General features: G+C 34.8%; 1 protein-coding gene across 1 annotated transcript in view; it reads right to left on the reverse strand.

Moving 5' to 3' along the window:
* Window positions 1–23,880, reverse strand: part of LOC132555434 (uncharacterized) — an 86,282-nt gene extending 62,402 nt beyond the window's left edge. Inside the window, exon 1 of the mRNA XM_060219785.1 lies at window positions 23,798–23,880. Within this exon, the coding sequence (XP_060075768.1) occupies window positions 23,798–23,826 (29 nt within the window). The 5' untranslated portion in view covers window positions 23,827–23,880. The remainder of the gene's footprint in view (window positions 1–23,797) is intronic.
* Window positions 23,881–24,753: the final 873 nt, after the last annotated feature.

A 24,753-nucleotide genomic window follows, 5' to 3' on the forward strand; every position in this document is an offset into this window, starting at 1 on the left:
CTGAGCTAAAAACTGAAGCGTTTGAAAAACCAAGCATGTGGCAATCAAAACATGTATATAAAAGAAGGAGAAAATTCCTGCTGTTATCGTGTCACGACTGTGATAAGACAGACCTAAAGAGAACCAGTATGTGGCCTTATTTCTTCAACCTATAGTATAACACAATAGTTAAAAGATATTCATCCCTGTGTCATTCTGTAATTTCATTGTTAGTTTTTCTAAAACTTCCTTTACATAATTATAATGTTATCATACTAGATAAAGGAAAGATTCTATGATATTGACAGTGTTTGTATGATAACCTGGAGTTACCAGCCATTTCTGTTAAGACGGTACATACTATTGAATCCAAGGCTAGTTCATCGGGATTTCCACCAAAATTTACGCTAAGGGACGTTGTGCCTCCATCCCCCGTAGTGATAATTTCGGTTAAACTGTATATACTATTGAATCCACTGCTAGGTTCATCAGGATTTCCAGAAATTTACACTTAGGGACATTGTGCCTCCATCCCCCGTGGTGATCATTTCTGTTAAGACTTTATATACTTTTGAATCCACGGCTAGTTCATCGGGATTTCCACCAAAATTTATGCTAAGGGACGTTATGCCTCCATCCCCTGTAGTGATAATTTCGGTTAAACTGTATATACTATTGAATCCAAGGCTAGTTCATCGGGATTTCCAGAAATTTACACTTAGGGACATTGTGCCTCCATCCCCCGTAGTGATCATTTCTGTTAAGGTATACTTAGACTGATGTCATTAATATTATTGTTAATTTAATCAACATTTCCTTGTGATTATTCCAGAATGTAGAATAAATAAAACATATTTATGGATTAAAAAACCTTAAAGAACATATCTGACTTCTCCTTAATTGACTTTATGATGCCCTTTCTGGGCTCACCTGCTGAACAGATAGGAATCACAAAGGTCACACTGACAAATCATCAGTTACTTTGTGATGCTTACCACAAAAATTACCATATTTATGCCATATCTGATGATCGCCACACATTTGTAACGATAGTACAATGTCCCACTCCCATTCACAACACTCCATTTAACGGATTCACGTCTCACTTGGAGAAGATGACACACATAATGTCTAAAAGCCCTGTGTACCTTTTATCTCGAATGTAAAAGAATGCTTTTTTCAGTAAAATCTTTTTTTCTTCAATCTCTTAATGACAGAGTTGTTGACATGTTTAAGTGTCGTTTCGTTTTTTCTTGCCCTTCAATTAAATATATCTGATGTTTTATAGTGTGCTTTGCAGACTCAGCCAATTAAGAACTTCTACGTGCCCATATTGTATTATTCCACATTGTTTGAAATTCATTGGCATTGGAATTTTTTGCTGAAAGTTTATCTTTGAAGGCGGATCTTGTAAAAGTTATTTTGTGCAAGCCATTCAGTAAGTTATCTGAACAAACGTCATTAGTATGCTGTTCATTCTTTGACCTTAGAACTGCAAAATAGGGCCAAGCGTCCACTGCTAAAAGGAAAAAAGACTCCCTGACAATAAAATCAGACTAAGAATGAATTGAATAAGTACAATCCAGAAATCATGAATGAACAAGACAGCAAGTCATCTGCCATCACAACTTGGTGAATCTTGTGCAAACATGGTAAGTCATAGTTCTGAATTTGCTTGACTTTGTTAATACTTTTACTGTACCGCCAAGCTTTGAACTTGATGAATAAAAAAAAAAATGCTTGGTAATTATAAATTAATTTGCAGCAACTGGTGTCTGAACTCAAGTTTAATTGTATAATTGAATCAAATTTTGTTTCCAATATGTATTAAATTTATCATAATTGAAAATCTTTGTTTTGATTTCAGACATAAAATCAGTAAAAATACAATGGTAAGCATGCTACAGAAAATTATCAGAAACAAACAGCACAGCTACATTACGTGTGATACCTTATTACCAGCCCAGATACACTAACAGAGACTGTCTTACAAATAATGTTTGCCATTTTTTCCTTTGATAATAACTACAAACATGTTGTTCCTTTTTGTCTTACACTATACAGTGATGTATTGCAATTTTTTCTCTCCATATCAACCACACAAACATGTTGTGTTCATTTTTTCTACACCCAATGATACTACTGTATTCCTATTTTTTGTTTTCCATATACAAGCCTGCTGTGTTTTAGTAAAACAATGTATTTCCTGAATTAATGATGCGTTACAAAGATGCACAGTTAATTATAACAATGAAGTTAACAAGAAAATAACAATAACATAATAAAAAACTAGAAAATGTCTGTAAGACATGAATGCCCCCGCCCCCCATGTGAAATAATAGTGAAAGGTCCGAATGAAGTTGTTGGGTGGTATATACTGATTTGGGACACAACGGGACGGGACGGGACGGGATGGGATGCGACGGGACGGACGGACATGGGCAACGCTATATGCCCCCGGCCATAAATGGCGGGGGCATAAAAATCTCGTTTCCATGGAGACTGTTGTTATACATACTGCTATGTTTAGAGATAAAATGAGAAATGGCCCAAAAACTGAACAAATTATTGTATCTATTAGGTAATAAGTTCATCCTTTTATTGTGACTCAAAAAGGGTATAATGCACTCGCTTTTCTAGATGTCAAGGATTTGATTCTTAGAGTGCATGTCGTGAAAAGGAATTGACGGAGGAGGGGGAGGGGGGACCAGTCTGACCAGGTATTTCCTCAATTTTCTCCCCCAGTAAGACCCCCTCATATGCTTCCATCCGTGCCAACAACAGTGATGAGTACAAGCTTGTGTTGTAAAATAGAATAATAAAGATGATATTTGATAATTTCACTTGCATAATTTCATCATTCGGCACCTTTCCAATTCCCAATCCCCTTATTACATGGTAACTGTAGCAACATTATGCCATTTGAAACAGATTAATAGATTATAAAAGGTAGTAATATGTAGCAGAGGCATATATAACACATATATGTGATATATACGTCTCTGTATATAGATATAGACATCAAACACAAGTAAATTACTTGTCGAGAATAACGTTTAAGACACCATATATATCTCTCCCAGAAAAAAAGCTCTGTCTCAGACGAAACCAATACATCATAATATATCAAAACTATTATGTATTACCGTGTAGCTGTCAGCATGTCAAGAACAATATCCTTGTTTCTCGTCTGTTCTGAAAATGTTCTGGAGCCATCAAGTAACGATCCATGGAAAATTTTCATAACTTCATTAAATTATCTGACTGGACTTGATAGAATCTCATTGGGTTGTTAATGGGAATCCCATTCACACCTGTCTGGTCAATACGTCCACAGGAAATTGACACCAAATATCAACAACATCCACTCAGAAAAAAATGGTAAAATTTCCCTCAGAGTTCACAAGAAAGTTTTGTTTAAGAATATTTTAAAAATAATAAATGACAGACAATTTTCTTCCCGCACTACATACACGCAGGTGAATCATATAGCATTTCTCCTCAGTATTTCCAGGTAATTTAACAATATCAACAAAGTCTGTCGGAGCTCATCGTCGAAGGACAAACACACAGAGGATGGGCTCTATATCCGCCATGGCACTGACCACTGTCCACGACAAGGCTTGGACAGCAGGGCAGAGTGGGAAAAAGGTTGACAGAGAACTAGAATATTATGGAGTAGTGTCTGATTGTAACTGCCATGGGGCAGCCGAGGTTGTTTATAACATCAAATGGGATATTTATGACACAGTACAACATAAAAATTACCATGTTATAATACCCAATTAATAACCTATCACCACCAATATATCAATGTATACATGTCAAGTTTTAGGACAATTATAGGTCTCAGTCAACTGCCAGGGGCCAACATGGACTCTACACCAAAAGGCCTGCATACCTTGTCCAGGGGTCCCTCAGGGTCATATCACACCCACTACAAACCTATAGACACATCCCCCGGTCCCCCTGGGACATTTCACACCCTACTACAAACCTTTATACACTTTATAAACAAACAGCTGATGATTCAACAGATACTTGTTATACCTGTAGAATGCAGTTATATCTCATTGTGAAGATCATTAGCTTTGAAGTTTCCAGGCTGCACAATTAAAGTGATATCTGATGTTCTATAATGATCTTATCCATTATATACACATTAGCAGATGGTGAAAAATACAGGTAATTAATATTCAAACAAAACCATGTCACATACTGAAGGTATATCCCGTCATGGTAAACATCTGAATCCCCCTGACAATCTCTATCGTCAGTATTTTTCTATATACCTGGTCCCCAGTAACATACTGTAGGTACACCCCTCCACAGTAAACATCTGAATCCCCCTGACAATCTCTATCGTCAGTATTTTTCTATATACCTGGTCCCCAGTAACATACTGTAGGTACACCCCTCCATAGTAAACATCCAAATCTCACTGACAATCCCTATCATCAGTAGTTTTCTATATACCTGGTCCCCAGTAACATCAGTATTTTTCTATATACCTGGGTAATATACTGTGATGATCAATGAAAGTATGCTGGAGTCATTTTCTCAACATCCGGAGCAATTTTTTGGAAGATTGTCCAGCTCAAGGGTACAACCACAAGAGTACAGCCCGTTTGTCAGCTTCCTGAGAAACACAAATCAATACAAGTATGGAGCATTGAACCATGTACCTCGGATCTTCACCTAAGGTTATGTGTGGAAACGCTCTACGAAATGAGCCCTTGTGGCCCCATACCTGGGCTTATTGCAGGATACATGGATACAGTAAATATTGAAAATAAATTCAATATATATCGTGTACGAAATATAATCACTTCCACAATCAATAACTCATGCTAGGTTCCTAATACTACCCCTGTTTATACATTATCTTCTCCAGTCAAGGATGACCGCATTCTTCATAATGGTTGATTGATAATATGAAAGCAAAAACAATTTTCACTAGGTGGTTAAAATAACAGCAATGTTTAATAGAATCGAATTGAAGTGATATTTTCACCTGTAATTTCCTCCAACGCCTTATAGATAATTACAACATATCAGGTTTATTGACACTTATCAAGGTGTTAATATATATATAATGGAAAATAAATTGACCAAGATATTTCATCCAGGAAATTTTTTTACAGGAACACTGTTCAGTGACTTTGGTTGACCTGTACAACCTTGAGTGTTTCTGAGATTTAACCTTGCTGAGATATATGTCTCACTGACTGTCATTAAAGCATGGAATGTGTCTAAATACTTTGTCAATTGTGGTACTCAAGTTCCTTTTTCACACATGATAAGTCTATCGGGATATATATCATAAGGTCATCCATATTTTTTTCTCTCAAAAAGAAGTCAAATTTCAGACAGTTTAAGAGTAAGATAGCAGTAGTCACACATTAACACTGCAAACTGAGAACTAAGACCCCTGAAACACAACATTGTGTGATAACTAACAGCTAAGAACCACAAACACTAAAACACAACATTGTGTGATAACTAACAGCTAAGGACCACAAACACTTAAACACAACATTGTGTGATAACTAACAGCTAAGGACCACAAACACTAAAACACAACATTGTGTGATAACTAACAGCTAAGGACCACAAACACTAAAACACAACATTGTGTGATAACTAACAGCTAAGAACCACTAAAACACAACATTGTGTGATAACTAACAGCTAAGGACCACAAACACTAAAACACAACATTGTGTGATAACTAACAGCTAAGGACCACTAAAACACAACATTGTGTGATAACTAACAGCTAAGAACCACTAAAACACAACATTGTGTGATAACTAACAGCTAAGGACCACAAACACTAAAACACAACATTGTGTGATAACTAACAGCTAAGGACCACTAAAACACAACATTGTGTGATAACTAACAGCTAAGGACCACAAACACTAAAACACAACATTGTGTGATAACTAACAGCTAAGGACCACTAACACTTAAACACAACATTGTGTGATAACTAACAGCTAAGGACCACAAACACTAAAACACAACATTGTGTGATAACTAACAGCTAAGGACCACAAACACTTAAACACAACATTGTGTGATAACTAACAGCTAAGAACCACTAAAACACAACATTGTGTGATAACTAACAGCTAAGAACCACTAAAACACAACATTGTGTGATAACTAACAGCCCACAAACACTAAAACACAACATTGTGTGATAACTAACAGCTAAGGACCACTAAAACACAACATTGTGTGATAACTAACAGCTAAGGACCACTAAAACACAACATTGTGTGATAACTAACAGCTAAGGACCACAAACACTAAAACACAACATTGTGTGATAACTAACAGCTAAGGACCACTAAAACACAACATTGTGTGATAACTAACAGCTAAGAACCACAAACACTAAAACACAACATTGTGTGATAACTAACAGCTAAGGACCACAAACACTAAAACACAACATTGTGTGATAACTAACAGCTAAGAACCACAAACACTTAAACACAACATTGTGTGATAACTAACAGCTAAGGACCACAAACACTTAAACACAACATTGTGTGATAACTAACAGCTAAGGACCACAAACACTTAAACACAACATTGTGTGATAACTAACAGCTAAGGACCACAAACACTAAAACACAACATTGTGTGATAACTAACAGCTAAGGACCACAAACACTAAAACACAACATTGTGTGATAACTAACAGCTAAGAACCACACACACTAAAACACAACATTGTGTGATAACTAACAGCTAAGGACCACTAAAACACAACATTGTGTGATAACTAACAGCTAAGGACCACAAACACTAAAACACAACATTGTGTGATAACTAACAGCTAAGAACCACTAAAACACAACATTGTGTGATAACTAACAGCTAAGGACCACTAAAACACAACATTGTGTGATAACTAACAGCTAAGAACCACAAACACTAAAACACAACATTGTGTGATAACTAACAGCTAAGAACCACAAACACTAAAACACAACATTGTGTGATAACTAACAGCTAAGGACCACTAAAACACAACATTGTGTGATAACTAACAGCTAAGGACCACAAACACTAAAACACAACATTGTGTGATAACTAACAGCTAAGGACCACTAACACTTAAACACAACATTGTGTGATAACTAACAGCTAAGGACCACAAACACTAAAACACAACATTGTGTGATAACTAACAGCTAAGGACCACAAACACTTAAACACAACATTGTGTGATAACTAACAGCTAAGAACCACTAAAACACAACATTGTGTGATAACTAACAGCTAAGAACCACTAAAACACAACATTGTGTGATAACTAACAGCTAAGAACCACAAACACTTAAACACAACATTGTGTGATAACTAACAGCTAAGGACCACAAACACTAAAACACAACATTGTGTGATAACTAACAGCTAAGAACCACAAACACTAAAACACAACATTGTGTGATAACTAACAGCTAAGAACCACAAACACTTAAACACAACATTGTGTGATAACTAACAGCTACGGACCACAAACACTAAAACACAACATTGTGTGATAACTAACAGCTAAGAACCACAAACACTTAAACACAACATTGTGTGATAACTAACAGCTAAGAACCACAAACACTTAAACACAACATTGTGTGATAACTAACAGCTAAGGACCACAAACACTAAAACACAACATTGTGTGATAACTAACAGCTAAGGACCACTAAAACACAACATTGTGTGATAACTAACAGCTAAGGACCACAGACACTAAAATACAACATTGTGTGATAACTAACAGCTAGGAACCACAGACACTAAAACACAACATTGTGTGATAACTAACAGCTACGGACCACAAACACTAAAACACAACATTGTATGATAACTAACAGCTAGGAACCACAGACACTAAAACACAACATTGTGTGATAACTAACAGCTAAGGACCACTAAAACACAACATTGTGTGATAACTAACAGCTAAGGACCACAAACACTAAAACACAACATTGTGTGATAACTAACAGCTAAGAACCACAAACACTTAAACACAACATTGTGTGATAACTAACAGCTAAGGACCACAAACACTAAAACACAACATTGTGTGATAACTAACAGCTAAGGACCACTAAAACACAACATTGTGTGATAACTAACAGCTAAGAACCACAAACACTCAAACACAACATTGTGTGATAACTAACAGCTAAGGACCACTAAAACACTAAAACACAACATTGTGTGATAACTAACAGCTAAGGACCACAAACACTAAAACACAACATTGTGTGATAACTAACAGCTAAGGACCACAAACACTAAAACACAACATTGTGTGATAACTAACAGCTAAGAACCACAAACACTTAAACACAACATTGTGTGATAACTAACAGCTACGGACCACTAAAACACAACATTGTGTGATAACTAACAGCTAAGAACCACAGACACTTAAACACAACATTGTGTGATAACTAACAGCTAAGAACCACAGACACTTAAACACAACATTGTGTGATAACTAACAGCTAAGAACCACAAACACTTAAACACAACATTGTGTGATAACTAACAGCTAAGAACCACAAACACTTAAACACAACATTGTGTGATAACTAACAGCTAAGAACCACAGACACTTAAACACAACATTGTGTGATAACTAACAGCTAAGGACCACAAACACTTAAACACAACATTGTGTGATAACTAACAGCTAAGGACCACAGACACTTAAACACAACATTGTGTGATAACTAACAGCTAAGAACCACAAACACTTAAACACAACATTGTGTGATATCTAACAGCTAAGAACCACAAACACTAAAACACAACATTGTGTGATAACTAACAGCTAAGAACCACACACACTAAAACACAACATTGTGTGATAACTAACAGCTAAGAACCACAGACACTTAAACACAACATTGTGTGATAACTGACAGCTAAGAACCACAGACACTTAAACACAACATTGTGTGATAACTAACAGCTAAGAACCACAAACACTTAAACACAACATTGTGTGATAACTAACAGCTAAGAACCACAAACACTTAAACACAACATTGTGTGATAACTAACAGCTAAGGACCACTAAAACACAACATTGTGTGATAACTAACAGCTAAGAACCACAAACACTTAAACACAACATTGTGTGATAACTAACAGCTAAGAACCACAAACACTTAAACACAACATTGTGTGATAACTAACAGCTAAGAACCACAAACACTTAAACACAACATTGTGTGATAACTAACAGCTAAGAACCACAAACACTTAAACACAACATTGTGTGATAACTAACAGCTAAGAACCACAGACACTTAAACACAACATTGTGTGATAACTAACAGCTAAGGACCACAAACACTTAAACACAACATTGTGTGATAACTAACAGCTAAGAACCACAGACACTTAAACACAACATTGTGTGATAACTAACAGCTAAGAACCACAAACACTTAAACACAACATTGTGTGATATCTAACAGCTAAGAACCACAAACACTAAAACACAACATTGTGTGATAACTAACAGCTAAGAACCACACACACTAAAACACAACATTGTGTGATAACTAACAGCTAAGAACCACAGACACTTAAACACAACATTGTGTGATAACTGACAGCTAAGAACCACAGACACTTAAACACAACATTGTGTGATAACTAACAGCTAAGAACCACAAACACTTAAACACAACATTGTGTGATAACTAACAGCTAAGAACCACAAACACTTAAACACAACATTGTGTGATAACTAACAGCTAAGGACCACTAAAACACAACATTGTGTGATAACTAACAGCTAAGAACCACAAACACTTAAACACAACATTGTGTGATAACTAACAGCTAAGAACCACAAACACTTAAACACAACATTGTGTGATAACTAACAGCTAAGAACCACAATCACTTAAACACAACATTGTGTGATAACTAACAGCTAAGAACCACAAACACTTAAACACAACATTGTGTGATAACTAACAGCTAAGAACCACAAACACTTAAACACAACATTGTGTGATAACTAACAGCTAAGGACCACAAACACTAAAACACAACATTGTGTGATAACTAACAGCTAAGGACCACTAAAACACAACATTGTGTGATAACTAACAGCTATGAACCACACACACTAAAACACAACATTGTGTGATAACTAACAGCTAAGGACCACTAAAACACAACATTGTGTGATAACTAACAGCTAAGGACCACAAACACTAAAACACAACATTGTGTGATAACTAACAGCTATGAACCACACACACTAAAACACAACATTGTGTGATAACTAACAGCTAAGGACCACTAAAACACAACATTGTGTGATAACTAACAGCTAAGGACCACAAACACTAAAACACAACATTGTGTGATAACTAACAGCTAAGGACCACTAAAACACAACATTGTGTGATAACTAACAGCTAGGGACCACTAAAACACAACATTGTGTGATAACTAACAGCTAAGAACCACAAACACTAAAACACAACATTGTGTGATAACTAACAGCTAAGAACCACAAACACTTAAACACAACATTGTGTGATAACTAACAGCTAAGGACCACAAACACTAAAACACAACATTGTGTGATAACTAACAGCTAAGAACCACAAACACTAAAACACAACATTGTGTGATAACTAACAGCTAAGGACCACAAACACTAAAACACAACATTGTGTGATAACTAACAGCTAAGGACCACTAAAACACAACATTGTGTGATAACTAACAGCTAAGAACCACAAACACTCAAACACAACATTGTGTGATAACTAACAGCTAAGGACCACTAAAACACTAAAACACAACATTGTGTGATAACTAACAGCTAAGGACCACAAACACTAAAACACAACATTGTGTGATAACTAACAGCTAAGGACCACAAACACTAAAACACAACATTGTGTGATAACTAACAGCTAAGACACACACAACACACTGATAAAACACAACATTGTGTGATAACTAACAAACACAACATTGTGTGATAACTAACAGCTAAGAACCACAAAACCACATTGTGTGATAAACTTAAACACAACATTGTGTGATAACTAACAGCTAAGTACCACAAACACTTAAACACAACATTGTGTGATAACTAACAGCTAAGAACCACAGACACTTAAACACAACATTGTGTGATAACTAACAGCTAAGAACCACAAACACTTAAACACAACATTGTGTGATAACTAACAGCTAAGAACCACAAACACTTAAACACAACATTGTGTGATAACTAACAGCTAAGAACCACAGACACTAAAACACAACATTGTGTGATAACTAACAGCTAAGGACCACAAACATTAAAACACAACATTGTGTGATAACTAACAGCTAAGAACCACACACACTAAAACACAACATTGTGTGATAACTAACAGCTAAGAACCACTAAAACTCAACATTGTGTGATAACTAACAGCTAAGAACCACAAACACTAAAACACAACATTGTTGTGTGAACCACAAACACTTAAACACAACATTGTGTGATAACTAACAGCTAAGAACCACAAACACTAAAACACAACATTGTGTGATAACTAACAGCTAAGAACCACACACACTAAAACACAACATTGTGTGATAACTAACAGCTAAGAACCACAAACACTAAAACACAACATTGTGTGATAACTAACAGCTAAGAACCACAGACACTAAAACACAACATTGTGTGATAACTAACAGCTAAGGACCACTAAAACACAACATTGTGTGATAACTAACAGCTAAGAACCACAGACACTAAAACACAACATTGTGTGATAACTAAAACACAACATTGTGTGATAACTAACAGCTAAGTGATAACTAACACTAAAACACTAAAACACAACATTGTGTGATAACTAACTGCTAAGAAACACACACACTAAAACACAACATTGTGTGATAACTAACAGCTAAGAACCACAAACACTAAAACACAACATTGTGTGATAACTAACAGCTAAGAACCACAAACACTTAAACACAACATTGTGTGATAACTAACAGCTAAGAACCACAAACACTTAAACACAACATTGTGTGATAACTAACAGCTAAGAACCACAGACACTTAAACACAACATTGTGTGATAACTAACAGCTAAGGACCACAAACACTAAAACACAACATTGTGTGATAACTAACAGCTAAGAACCACGAACACTAAAACACAACATTGTGTGATAACTAACAGCTAAGAACCACAAACACTAAAACACAACATTGTGTGATAACTAACAGCTAAGAACCACACACACTAAAACACAACATTGTGTGATAACTAACAGCTAAGAACCACACACACTAAAACACAACATTGTGTGATAACTAACAGCTAAGAACCACAGACACTTAAACACAACATTGTGTGATAACTGACAGCTAAGAACCACAGACACTTAAACACAACATTGTGTGATAACTAACAGCTAAGAACCACAAACACTTAAACACAACATTGTGTGATAACTAACAGCTAAGAACCACAAACACTAAAACACAACATTGTGTGATAACTAACAGCAGCTAAAACACAACATTGTGTGATAACTAACAGCTAAGAACCACAAACACTTAAACACAACATTGTGTGATAACTAACAGCTAAGAACCACAAACACTTAAACACAACATTGTGTGATAACTAACAGCTAAGAACCACAATCACTTAAACACAACATTGTGTGATAACTAACAGCTAAGAACCACAAACACTTAAACACAACATTGTGTGATAACTAACAGCTAAGAACCACAAACACTTAAACACAACATTGTGTGATAACTAACAGCTAAGGACCACAAACACTAAAACACAACATTGTGTGATAACTAACAGCTAAGGACCACTAAAACACAACATTGTGTGATAACTAACAGCTATGAACCACACACACTAAAACACAACATTGTGTGATAACTAACAGCTAAGGACCACTAAAACACAACATTGTGTGATAACTAACAGCTAAGGACCACAAACACTAAAACACAACATTGTGTGATAACTAACAGCTATGAACCACACACACTAAAACACAACATTGTGTGATAACTAACAGCTAAGGACCACTAAAACACAACATTGTGTGATAACTAACAGCTAAGGACCACAAACACTAAAACACAACATTGTGTGATAACTAACAGCTAAGGACAAACACTAAAACACAACATTGTGTGATAACTAACAGCTAGGGACCACTAAAACACAACATTGTGTGATAACTAACAGCTAAGAACCACAAACACTAAAACACAACATTGTGTGATAACTAACAGCTAAAACACAACATTGTGTGATAACTAACAGCTAAGGACCACAAACACTAAAACACAACATTGTGTGATAACTAACAGCTAAGAACCACAAACACTTAAACACAACATTGTGTGATAACTAACAGCTAAGGACCACAAACACTAAAACACAACATTGTGTGATAACTAACAGCTAAGAACCACAAACACTAAAACACAACATTGTGTGATAACTAACAGCTAAGAACCACAAACACTTAAACACAACATTGTGTGATAACTAACAGCTAAGGACCACAAACACTAAAACACAACATTGTGTGATAACTAACAGCTAAGAACCACAAACACTTAAACACAACATTGTGTGATAACTAACAGCTAAGAACCACAAACACTAAAACACAACATTGTGTGATAACTAACAGCTAAGGACCACAAACACTAAAACACAACATTGTGTGATAACTAACAGCTAAGGACCACTAAAACACAACATTGTGTGATAACTAACAGCTAAGAACCACAAACACTTAAACACAACATTGTGTGATAACTAACAGCTAAGGACCACAAACACTAAAACACAACATTGTGTGATAACTAACAGCTAAGAACCACAAACACTAAAACACAACATTGTGTGATAACTAACAGCTAAGAACCACAAACACTAAAACACAACATTGTGTGATAACTAACAGCTAAGAACCACTAAAACACAACATTGTGTGATAACTAACAGCTCAGGACCACAAACACTAAAACACAACATTGTGTGATAACTAACAGGTAAGGACCACAAACACTAAAACACAACATTGTGTGATAACTAACAGCTAAGGACCACAAACACTAAAACACAACATTGTGTGATAACTAACAGCTAAGGACCACAAACACTAAAACACAACATTGTGTGATAACTAACAGCTAAGAACCACTAAAACACAACATTGTGTGATAACTAACAGCTAAGGACCACAAACACTAAAACACAACATTGTGTGATAACTAACAGCTAAGGACCACAAACACTTAAACACAACATTGTGTGATAACTAACAGCTAAGAACCACAAACACTTAAACACAACATTGTGTGATAACTAACAGCTACGGACCACAAACACTAAAACACAACATTGTGTGATAACTAACAGCTAAGAACCACAAACACTTAAACACAACATTGTGTGATAACTAACAGCTAAGAACCACAAACACTTAAACACAACATTGTGTGATAACTAACAGCTAAGGACCACAAACACTAAAACACAACATTGTGTGATAACTAACAGCTAAGAACCACTAAAACACAACATTGTGTGATAACTAACAGCTAAGAACCACAAACACTTAAACACAACATTGTGTGATAACTAACAGCTAAGGACCACAAACACTAAAACACAACATTGTGTGATAACTAACAGCTAAGAACCACAAACACTGAATCACAACATTGTGTGATAACTAACAGCTAAGAACCACAAACACTAAAACACAACATTGTGTGATAACTAACAGCTAAGAACCACTAAAACACAACATTGTGTGATAACTAACAGCTAAGGACCACAAACACTAAAACACAACATTGTGTGATAACTAACAGCTAAGGACCACAAACACTAAAACACAACATTGTGTGATAACTAACAGCTAAGGACCACAAACACTAAAACACAACATTGTGTGATAACTAACAGCTAAGAACCACTAAAACACAACATTGTGTGATAACTAACAGCTAAGGACCACAAACACTAAAACACAACATTGTGTGATAACTAACAGCTAAGGACCACAAACACTTAAACACAACATTGTGTGATAACTAACAGCTAAGAACCACAAACACTTAAACACAACATTGTGTGATAACTAACAGCTACGGACCACAAACACTAAAACAAAACATTGTGTGATAACTAACAGCTAAGAACAACAAACACTTAAACACAACATTGTGTGATAACTAACAGCTAAGAACCACAAACACTAAAACACAACATTGTGTGATAACTAACAGCTAAGAACCACTAAAACACAACATTGTGTGATAACTAACAGCTAAGGACCACTAAAACACAACATTGTGTGATAACTAACAGCTAAGAACCACAGACACTTAAACACAACATTGTGTGATAACTAACAGCTAAGAACCACAAACACTAAAACACCACATTGTGTGATAACTAACAGCTAAGGACCACAAACACTAAAACACAACATTGTGTGATAACTAACAGCTAAGGACCACTAAAACACAACATTGTGTGATAACTAACAGCTAAGGACCACAAACACTTAAACACAACATTGTGTGATGACTAACAGCTAAGGACCACAAACACTAAAACACAACATTGTGTGATAACTAACAGCTAAGAACCACAAACACTAAAACACAACATTGTATGATAACTAACAGCTAAGGACCACAAACACTAAAACACAACATTGTGTGATAACTAACAGCTAAGGACCACAAACACTAAAACACAACATTGTGTGATAACTAACAGCTAAGGACCACAAAAACTTGATGGCAACCATTTAACTATCTCGGGATACTATCACTATTTATAGCGATGATTTAGCTGTTGTGGGATGCTATTGCAATAGAATTGAGATTTAATTTATCTGAGTTTATACAGTGTAAATAATATTGGAGATTTAATTTATCTGAGTTTATAAAGTGTAAATAATATTGGAGATTTAACTTATCTCAGTTTATACAGTGTAAATAATATTGGAGATATAACTTATCTGGGTTTATACAGTGTAAATGATATTGGAGATATAACTTATCTCAGTTTATACAGTGTAAATGATATTGGAGATTTAACTTATCTGAGTTTATACAGTGTAAATGCAATATCAAAGAAACATTACAAAGTTTTTATCTAAGTCCAAAATGTTCTCATAAAGCAGGTTTTCCTTTCATCTTTTTAATGGTTTTATAAGTAACCTTGCTGTTGACTAGGGTTGATATGAATATATAACTGAGAACAGATCTACATTTATTATTACTTCACACACTTGATGTAAATGTGTACTTTTTGTGTTTATTCAGAGACTCAATTATCATTCGTTGTCGTTATTGACACTATTGCCCTCTGACAATGAAATCATCATTAATTTAAGTTTAGTGTAACATTCCATCACTTTTGAAACTATTCTAACAATCTAATAAATATTTCATTTTGTCCTGTTTGATGAAGATGTTAATCCTAACATACTCACGCGTTACCAGTTGAATGTGGTTTTTACTCTGTCTACAAGTTTCACCTCTGATGCAGAGGCTTCAACAGGACAAAATTTCTCAGAATTTTCCCCCTGAAGTACTCTCAGGGAAGAAAAATGTTAACAGTGACGTAATGGACCAGGAGTTCCACTACCCATTAACTCTTACCAGTTCATTAGGCAAATGACCATTTGTACATTGATATTAAAAATTAAGGTCTTTAAATTTCTCCTTACTGTCCAATGTTTACTTTTGTTTTTTCATCCAAGCAGATGGTATGGGTCTATTCATTTTGTGCTGTAATATGCCCCTCCCCCTCCCTCATCTATTGCGCGATGTTTCATATAGTTAATACCTACTCTTTTCCTGACCTTTCTGAGGTCATCCCAAAAGGCATTTCAAGGAACTTTTAATAACCATTTTAATTCTTTTTAAAGCAATGCTTATCAACCATTTTAAAACTTTGTATTAAAGCAATGTTTAACAATTTTTTTCCTTTCAGTTTTTAACTGTTGTAGGATGCACATCTTTTTTTTTATCAATCTTTAATTGATTTTTTAATTTTTAAAAGTTAAAGTTATCATTAACTAAAGCCGAAGCCAGTACTTCACAAAACAGCAGATCCAGAGTTATCTATCTTTATAGATAGGAATCTTATCACAGTACAAGGCAGTTTGCTTTTTAAGAGCCAGCTGCCTCTGAAAAATTATTACCAGAAACTTTAACGAAGTTCTCTTCAAAGAGAATTTTTCAAAACTAGCTTGTTATGCATGCAAAACATTCAATTCTTCTGAAACAAACTTTTTTTACTATATGCTTTGCACATGTTTATTACAGCCCTAAGGTCTTTCAAAAGACGAGCTTGACTGCTCAGGAAATCATAACTCTACAATATAAACAAAAGTTTGTAAAAAATCCAACACCCGACCGGGACTTAAATAGGACTACAAAGGTATGATAGTGCATCACCTGGTCTTTATAGTGCAATTACTGCCGTACTTACAGACACAACAGGGTACCCAGTTCTATAACCACGACTCGGTACAACAACACATAGATAATTCCTTATTGTTTACTACATAATAAAGCATTATCAGCTTACAGTAACAGAATTCAAAATTTAATTTCTAAAACAAAAATTGGAATTCATCTCAACCAATCACCTTTCTATATCACATATATATTTTATAATTCAAACTTTGTTTCTTAAAGAATATACCTAACATAGCCTGTAATAAAAACAAAAAAAAAAGAGATTACTTTCTTCCGGAAAATAAAAATCTTGGGAAATTTTCGTTTTATCAAACACGGTTTTTGCATGCAGGTAAAGGATCTGATATTTAGACCGTGATCAGTCTAATGGTAGACACCCACATCCACAAATAATCTTTGTGAATTTCAAATTTTTTTCATACAGCACACTTAAATATTCACATATTCAAACTGATATTTAAAAAAAAACACACAAAAATATTTCCATGCTTTAAAAATAAGGTTAAAAGATAATACATTGTTCAAGCATTTGGGAAAAAAAGGTTTTGAAGTTTTAAATCTAACAAGTCTTTAGATGTGATAAATCTCATGAACAACGGCAGCTTTGTTTGAAATTCAAGTTTTTTAAAATGTTTAATTTGAGATCGCTATCTGTGTATAGTAACAGTAACAATCTACAGGTCTGTGATTGTTGATAAAAAAAAACAATCTATATTTCAAAATAACATTTCAATCACAGTTGATGATCTGCTTTAATTACAGAATGTCGTGTGCACAACCTTAAACACAGAACAATAGATCCAAGATGTTGTAGTAAATGTGTCGAAGATTGTGACATTACCGTATTTATCCTGTATACAACCCCTGAGGGCCAACATATTGCTTCTTTAATTTACTCAAAATTTAAGGTTTATTACACATCAATGAATTATAATATTACTGAACAGTGATATATGTTACAATCAGGGTGGGCTTATTACCAGACATGGGGTTATGATGGACTAAGTTTTCATCTCTGATTCTCTCCTGATGTTAACAATAGGGGATTAAAAAGTGCAAGAAATAAGAAACAAATGATTTATGAAGATTTAGGAATGAGAATACCAGTACAGATCATTATAATACCATCATTATTTAAGCAAGTTGAAAGTGAATATTTTTTACGTGCGAAATGAGCTCTACCATTCACTGATGGTTAAAATATGACAAAAAGAAAATTCACATGCCATTTTTGAAAATTTTGGGTCAAGTCTGCATGAACCTAAGAGTATGAAAAGGATTTGTCTACAATTTCTTTATCATTGATAATCAATATTTTTCAAAATCGATCTTGACACTTTGAAACCCAGTAATTATTAGACAGGCAGTATTTGTCAATAACCAAAATTTCCTATCAGTACATAACTCTGGGTATGATAATCCTTTATAAAAATGTCCAGTTAGTCATATAGGTAGGAAGGTCGGACCAACCCACGTCAGATTTACGACTTGTAATAAAACTCCAGGATGAATTGAAACTAGATAAATGGCCGACCCTTATGGAAAAGAAATTTTTAGTTAAAATTAAATTACATACACACTTTGGGTGAACAAAGTCATTCACAGGTAACTGGGTGCTTAAGTGGTCATTAACGGTGAGAGGGGGCAAGAGTCCATGTATTGTCCTCACCTGTATGACTGACCACCGGGTGACACACAGATCAATGACTGTAAAGAATTTTGGCATAGTTATTCATTGTGGACTTCTTATCCCCTAAAACTGTCAGATTTATTGGTGAAGAAAACATTCATTGTTGGTTTGATCTGTACCAATTACATGTTTTCACACTTTCCAACGAATATTGATTCTTTTATTGACCTTTGATTACGATTTGGAGTGAAGGGAGATAAAAACCTGGTCTAATGGACTAAAACGAAGAACAGTGGATGAGAAAAACAAAAAAAAATGGGATTGGATTATTTTGTAAAAGTGGCGAGAAATAAAGGTGGGATAAGATAGAGCATCAATGATCAAGGGTTGAGGGTTGGATAAAAAAAAGAGTGATGAAGTAAGTGATGAAGAGGTTGGCTTTTTATTTTACTGGTTTGGGATGAGGTATTCTGTCTTATTTTGGGAAAAATTTTTTAGTAATTCTTGCGAAAGAAATTTTTAGGAGTAAATTGCAAATTGGGGGGATTTGGTTATAATATAAATCATTTCATTTGGATTTGGAGTCCAATATCGGTCATAAACAGCCTGTAAGTGTTGATCATTCTATACATGAACAGCCAAGATCAAAAGGTAAAGTTATGACAAGATGTAAAAAGGAAGAAAAGCTGTAGCAGTATCAAAACTTTAAAGAGAAAAGACAATAGGATGAGAGCGTGTAGATGAAGACTTTGAGTACCTAAAGAATGGATCTACACAATGGGGGATTGGTTTACCCTTTAGCAACAACTTTCAGGTGTAATGTCATTTTGTCAAGGATGAAAACAGACCAAATGTCAACAGACAGGTGAGAGCTGGATGTAAATTGGTAATGGAAGTTGTTTTTAACAACAGTTGAGTGTTAAACTGTTTGACTAGAGATGTGACTGGTGGTCAGTGAGTGTTGTTTGTGATTAAGAACTGTAGCTTTAACGAGGAGCAAGGTGTGGGAGGTAAAGGGGACTAAGTTAGAAGACAGTAACTGTAGGGTAAGAGCTGAGGACAGAAGGTGCTTTATATCACATCACTGAGAGTGTTGGTTTTATTGTCAAAGGAAGTATTTCTATCTCCTCCAAACCAGGTACTCAACCTGACTCAAAGGACAAAGGTGAGAAATGCCACCAAGAAGTCAGGAATCTCTTGCCACACTCTGTCTGAGCTTTTTATCCCTTAATTCACACAGCGACTGTCAAAATCTTTATCCCTTCAACCCACAGCTATCAGCTAATCATACATGACACTGACCCCTGCTTCAGTACGGTTCTTAACTTTACAGAAACAGTTTGCATACCATTAGAAGTCAAATACCTTAAGATTTAACATTTGTGGGAAAGTTGTTTGCTTAAAAATAGATCCCATTTTGAAGTTTAAAATGGGAAAAATGTTTCTGAATCATGACCAAAAGTTCGAAAATGTTTGCGAAAAAAAATAACCTAGATCTATGATGACACATCTACCTTTTTTCTTTAATGTAAATCAAATGACAAAACGTAGGCAAGGGTGACCTATTTCTGATACATGGCACATCGCATCACGTAGGTGAGTCCATGCCCAAAGCATCAAGTTCTAGTGACAAGTACACTACAGGAGATGCAGCCCAGACAAGATGGACAAATGTAAAGACAGAAGAGCACAACACAAAACCATAGTCACCCCAGTACCCTATGGGGGATTAATTGTGTATGTTACAAAACTGTTACCTTTATAAACACAAGTTAAATATTTTGGACGGATCCAATTTCTTGCTCAGGTACATTGATGCAGAAGCATTTTGGTTTCAAAACTTATCTTGTTCTTTCAAATGAGAAGAAGTGAAAATAAAATACATGTTAAAAGATGTATGCACTGTTGGTGATCATTCTGACAAGAAATATCAGTGTTGGAGGACAAGTAATGACTTAATGTCAAGAATATAAAAATGTAAGGCAAATGTATGTTATACCTGAAGAACTGGGCCCAGTTTCAGACGGCCTGAAGGAACATATTAAAAGGGAGACACAATTCTTACAATCTTATGAGTTTCAAATGTAACTTATCATAATTAAAACCACCTGTATGAGGGATTTAACATGATCAACCGAATAATAACAAAAAATACACAAATTAAATTGTTGAACATCTATATATTTCTTCAACGAAAATTTAATATCTATGTTAAGCTAACCAATCTTTAATTAAGGTGTTCATTGGCTGAATGTCAAAGGAAGTTAAATTTTCAAATTAGATTACAAGATTTTTTTTAAAAATTATCAAAATGCCTTTACTACAACTGAAATTGATCTCATTCATAAAGAAAATCATTTGATTATTTTTTTTTCTGCCATCTTCAGAAAATAAATTTAGAATATTTCCTTCATATTGATTATAAATCAGTATAGGAACTCAATACAGTTGTGTCATGAAAGCCAATAATAGCACAGCTCCTGTAAAAATCAATTATGATTGCAGTTTTGAATTTCAGCCAAAATCAGGTATGTACAGATCAAAACAAAGCTCGGGCACTATTAATGAAAAAGGCTTCCCCAGATTTGTATAACCTGTACAAATGTGCATGCAATCAATATTGTAGGTAGTCAGGTATCTACAATATGTACAGGTATGATGTCATATTTCACTACATAGCCCTGATGTATAAGATTACAACATATAGGTTATGTTAGAAAATCAAATCAGCGATCTGCAACAGGGAAATCAATTCGGAATCATATCCATGGTACTTACCATGTATATTGTATATCAGAAACATTTGAACAAATTTCATAAATATATGCTCCAATTATCAAGTATGTTGTTTGATATTGTATCTTTAAAAATTAAATTTAAAATTAATTTGAAATACACATGAAATACGTGATTATTAAATATCTGTAGTCAACAGAATTCTTAGGTAAGTGGTCATCACCTAGCGCCTGTCCTAGTGACCACAAATTGACCACTGGTCAAACAACTGACAATCCAGTCTACACAATGATTTTCCAATTACTGTCACTGACAATTTCAAGGACTTGGACATAAAGGGTAATTATGACCCAATAGGAAAGCCTATAAACCCTGGTCCTTTATAGGCCAGCCCCTTTAAATGAGTTCTTCACCTTTATAACCACGGAACTCTATTAACCCTGGTTGGTCACATTCATAAACAAGATCTTATTAACCCCTTGTCCTTCACCTGCAGAAACAAGCTATTTAACATTTGTCCATCACTTTAAAAAAACAAAACCCTTATAAGTCCTAGTCCTTCAACATAGTAAACAAGCCCTTAACCTTAGTCCTTCATCTTCAGAAAATATACCCTTATAAGCCCTAGTCTTTCAACATAGTAAACAAGCCCTTAACCATAGTCCTTCATCTTCAGAAAATATACCCTTATAAGCCCTAGTCTTTCAACATAGTAAACAAGCCCAATAACATTAGTCCTTCATTTTCAGAAAATGTAACCTTATAAGCCCTAGACCTTCAGTCATATAAATAATATGCCCTGATAAGCTTTGGATTTTCATCTTCAGGAACAAGCTCTTTTACCACTGTCCATCACTTTCAAAAAACAAAAACCTTTATAAGCCCTGGTCCTCAGTTTTATAAATAATTCACCCTTATATAGCTTCACCTTCAGAGACAAGCTCTTTTATCACAGTCCTTCACTTTCAGAAACAAGCTCTTTTAAGCCCTTACAAACTGGAGTGCTTCACATTTGTTAAGAGTGGAGGGCTAATCAAGTCAGAATTAAGAATCTCTGTGAGGACATGATATACATATAAGATGTATGTAAATGTGATAAATATATGTGATAAGTGTACCCTCACTGCGTTCCATGTACGTTATGTGTGGGTGTCACAACATCAATTACGTTTGCTCGAGAGTGTGACATATAGAGTATGTTTTATGAAAATCAGCTAACTGTTAAACTGGCAAACACATATAAAAGAAAATGAAATGCAGTCATGGTGAAAGATAATTATATTCAACATTTCGTATATACAAGTAAATGTATGTTATATCCTTCAGCTCATCAGTCACTAGTCACCACACTTTACATACACTTCTGATATGTTAAAAAAAACTCTGTATAATCTATTTTGTAAATTAGGTGAAATTCCATTCATTTAAATTAATTTTGGACCTTGTCATTAAAAACATATCTTGTGACTTTATTAAACAGCATTACATGTAAATAATTATTTTCTTCTTGGCTAAAAATTCACAAAATTCTGAAACCTTGGTTAACCATTTAAACTGTTAACTTCATTCAACAGAAAGTAATTTGATTACTTTCACCCAGACCATAAGAAAACACTGAGTGATCTTAATTATGGCCATAAATACAACTAATACCATCACTGATTAATTCAGTTTTTGCCGTTATATATCAAGGACAAATAATTAATCAATATGAACAAATCTCAGATTTGTATATATACATATATAAAAGGACAATTAAGGCTTTAACAATATAATTCTTAATAATTAAATCCAGTCAACAAAAAGCAGTTGAAACTGATGAATATTTATATTTCTGAAAAAAAAATCCAAGATTTAAATAAAGTACTTACCCTTTCTGTACAACTGCCATTGAATCCATTTTTTTTCAGAGATGAATCCACATCATAAGGAATAATAGTTCACATCAGCTAAACAGTCACCGTTAAATCCATTTCAGATGATCCATTTCACCTCCAACTTCGTCAATAGCTTCCATACAGGTGAACACTGCCCGGTAAAATCCACTTGAACCCCTTAAGAGTGAAAACATAAAACGTCAGCTACAGTGTGAACCATGAGTGAATGGGTCTATCATACGAGAGCGCTAGATCTTTGTTGATCTTTTAAAGCTATATACACACAGCGTAGAGGTATAAAGACTCGGAGACGCAATGTTGTTTTACTTAGTAGGTACACCATTCAAAGTAGGGTTATATTCCTTACCACTGAAAGACCACTGTGTCTTACACCAGTCAACCAGAAGCCACTTAGGTAATAATTCTAATATAAAACTCTGGACAATGGACCCAAATGTCCGTAGCTTGAGCCCTTAAAGGGATTTGTGTGACATAAAGGGGATGATCACAACAGACTGAGTTTTATTCCTCACCAATTTCTGTAAAGCAAACGTCTGCATTGTCTTTAAAGGCCAGTCAACCTTTGATACTGTACAGGTAGTATCTGATTAACCATAATAAACAGACAGGTGTAAACACACCAGGTAAGGTCTTGTGTACAGGTAATTAAAACTAATACATCAGCAGTTATCTCCCCTCTGTTTATTGCTTGATCAATAAAGACAGAGTTTTGATGTGGTAAATGTCACCATAATTTTGATGGAATAAAATAAAGTTTGTCAATAAAGGAATAAGTTGAAGTTGGATCAACAACACATTGGTACATATATATTAAGTTATGTAATAGAAAACAGAAATTGAAATTATCTAAGTTTTTAACTTATCAGATAAAAGACAGAATTAATGACGGCTTCTGGCCATTTACTTTCCCTTCCATCTCAGTCTGAAAA

The sequence above is a fragment of the Ylistrum balloti genome, unplaced genomic scaffold (genome assembly GCF_031769215.1).
Source record: "Ylistrum balloti isolate Yb309-2 unplaced genomic scaffold, AGI_CSIRO_Ybal_v1 Utg370488, whole genome shotgun sequence".
Lineage (NCBI taxonomy): Eukaryota > Metazoa > Mollusca > Bivalvia > Pectinida > Pectinidae > Ylistrum > Ylistrum balloti.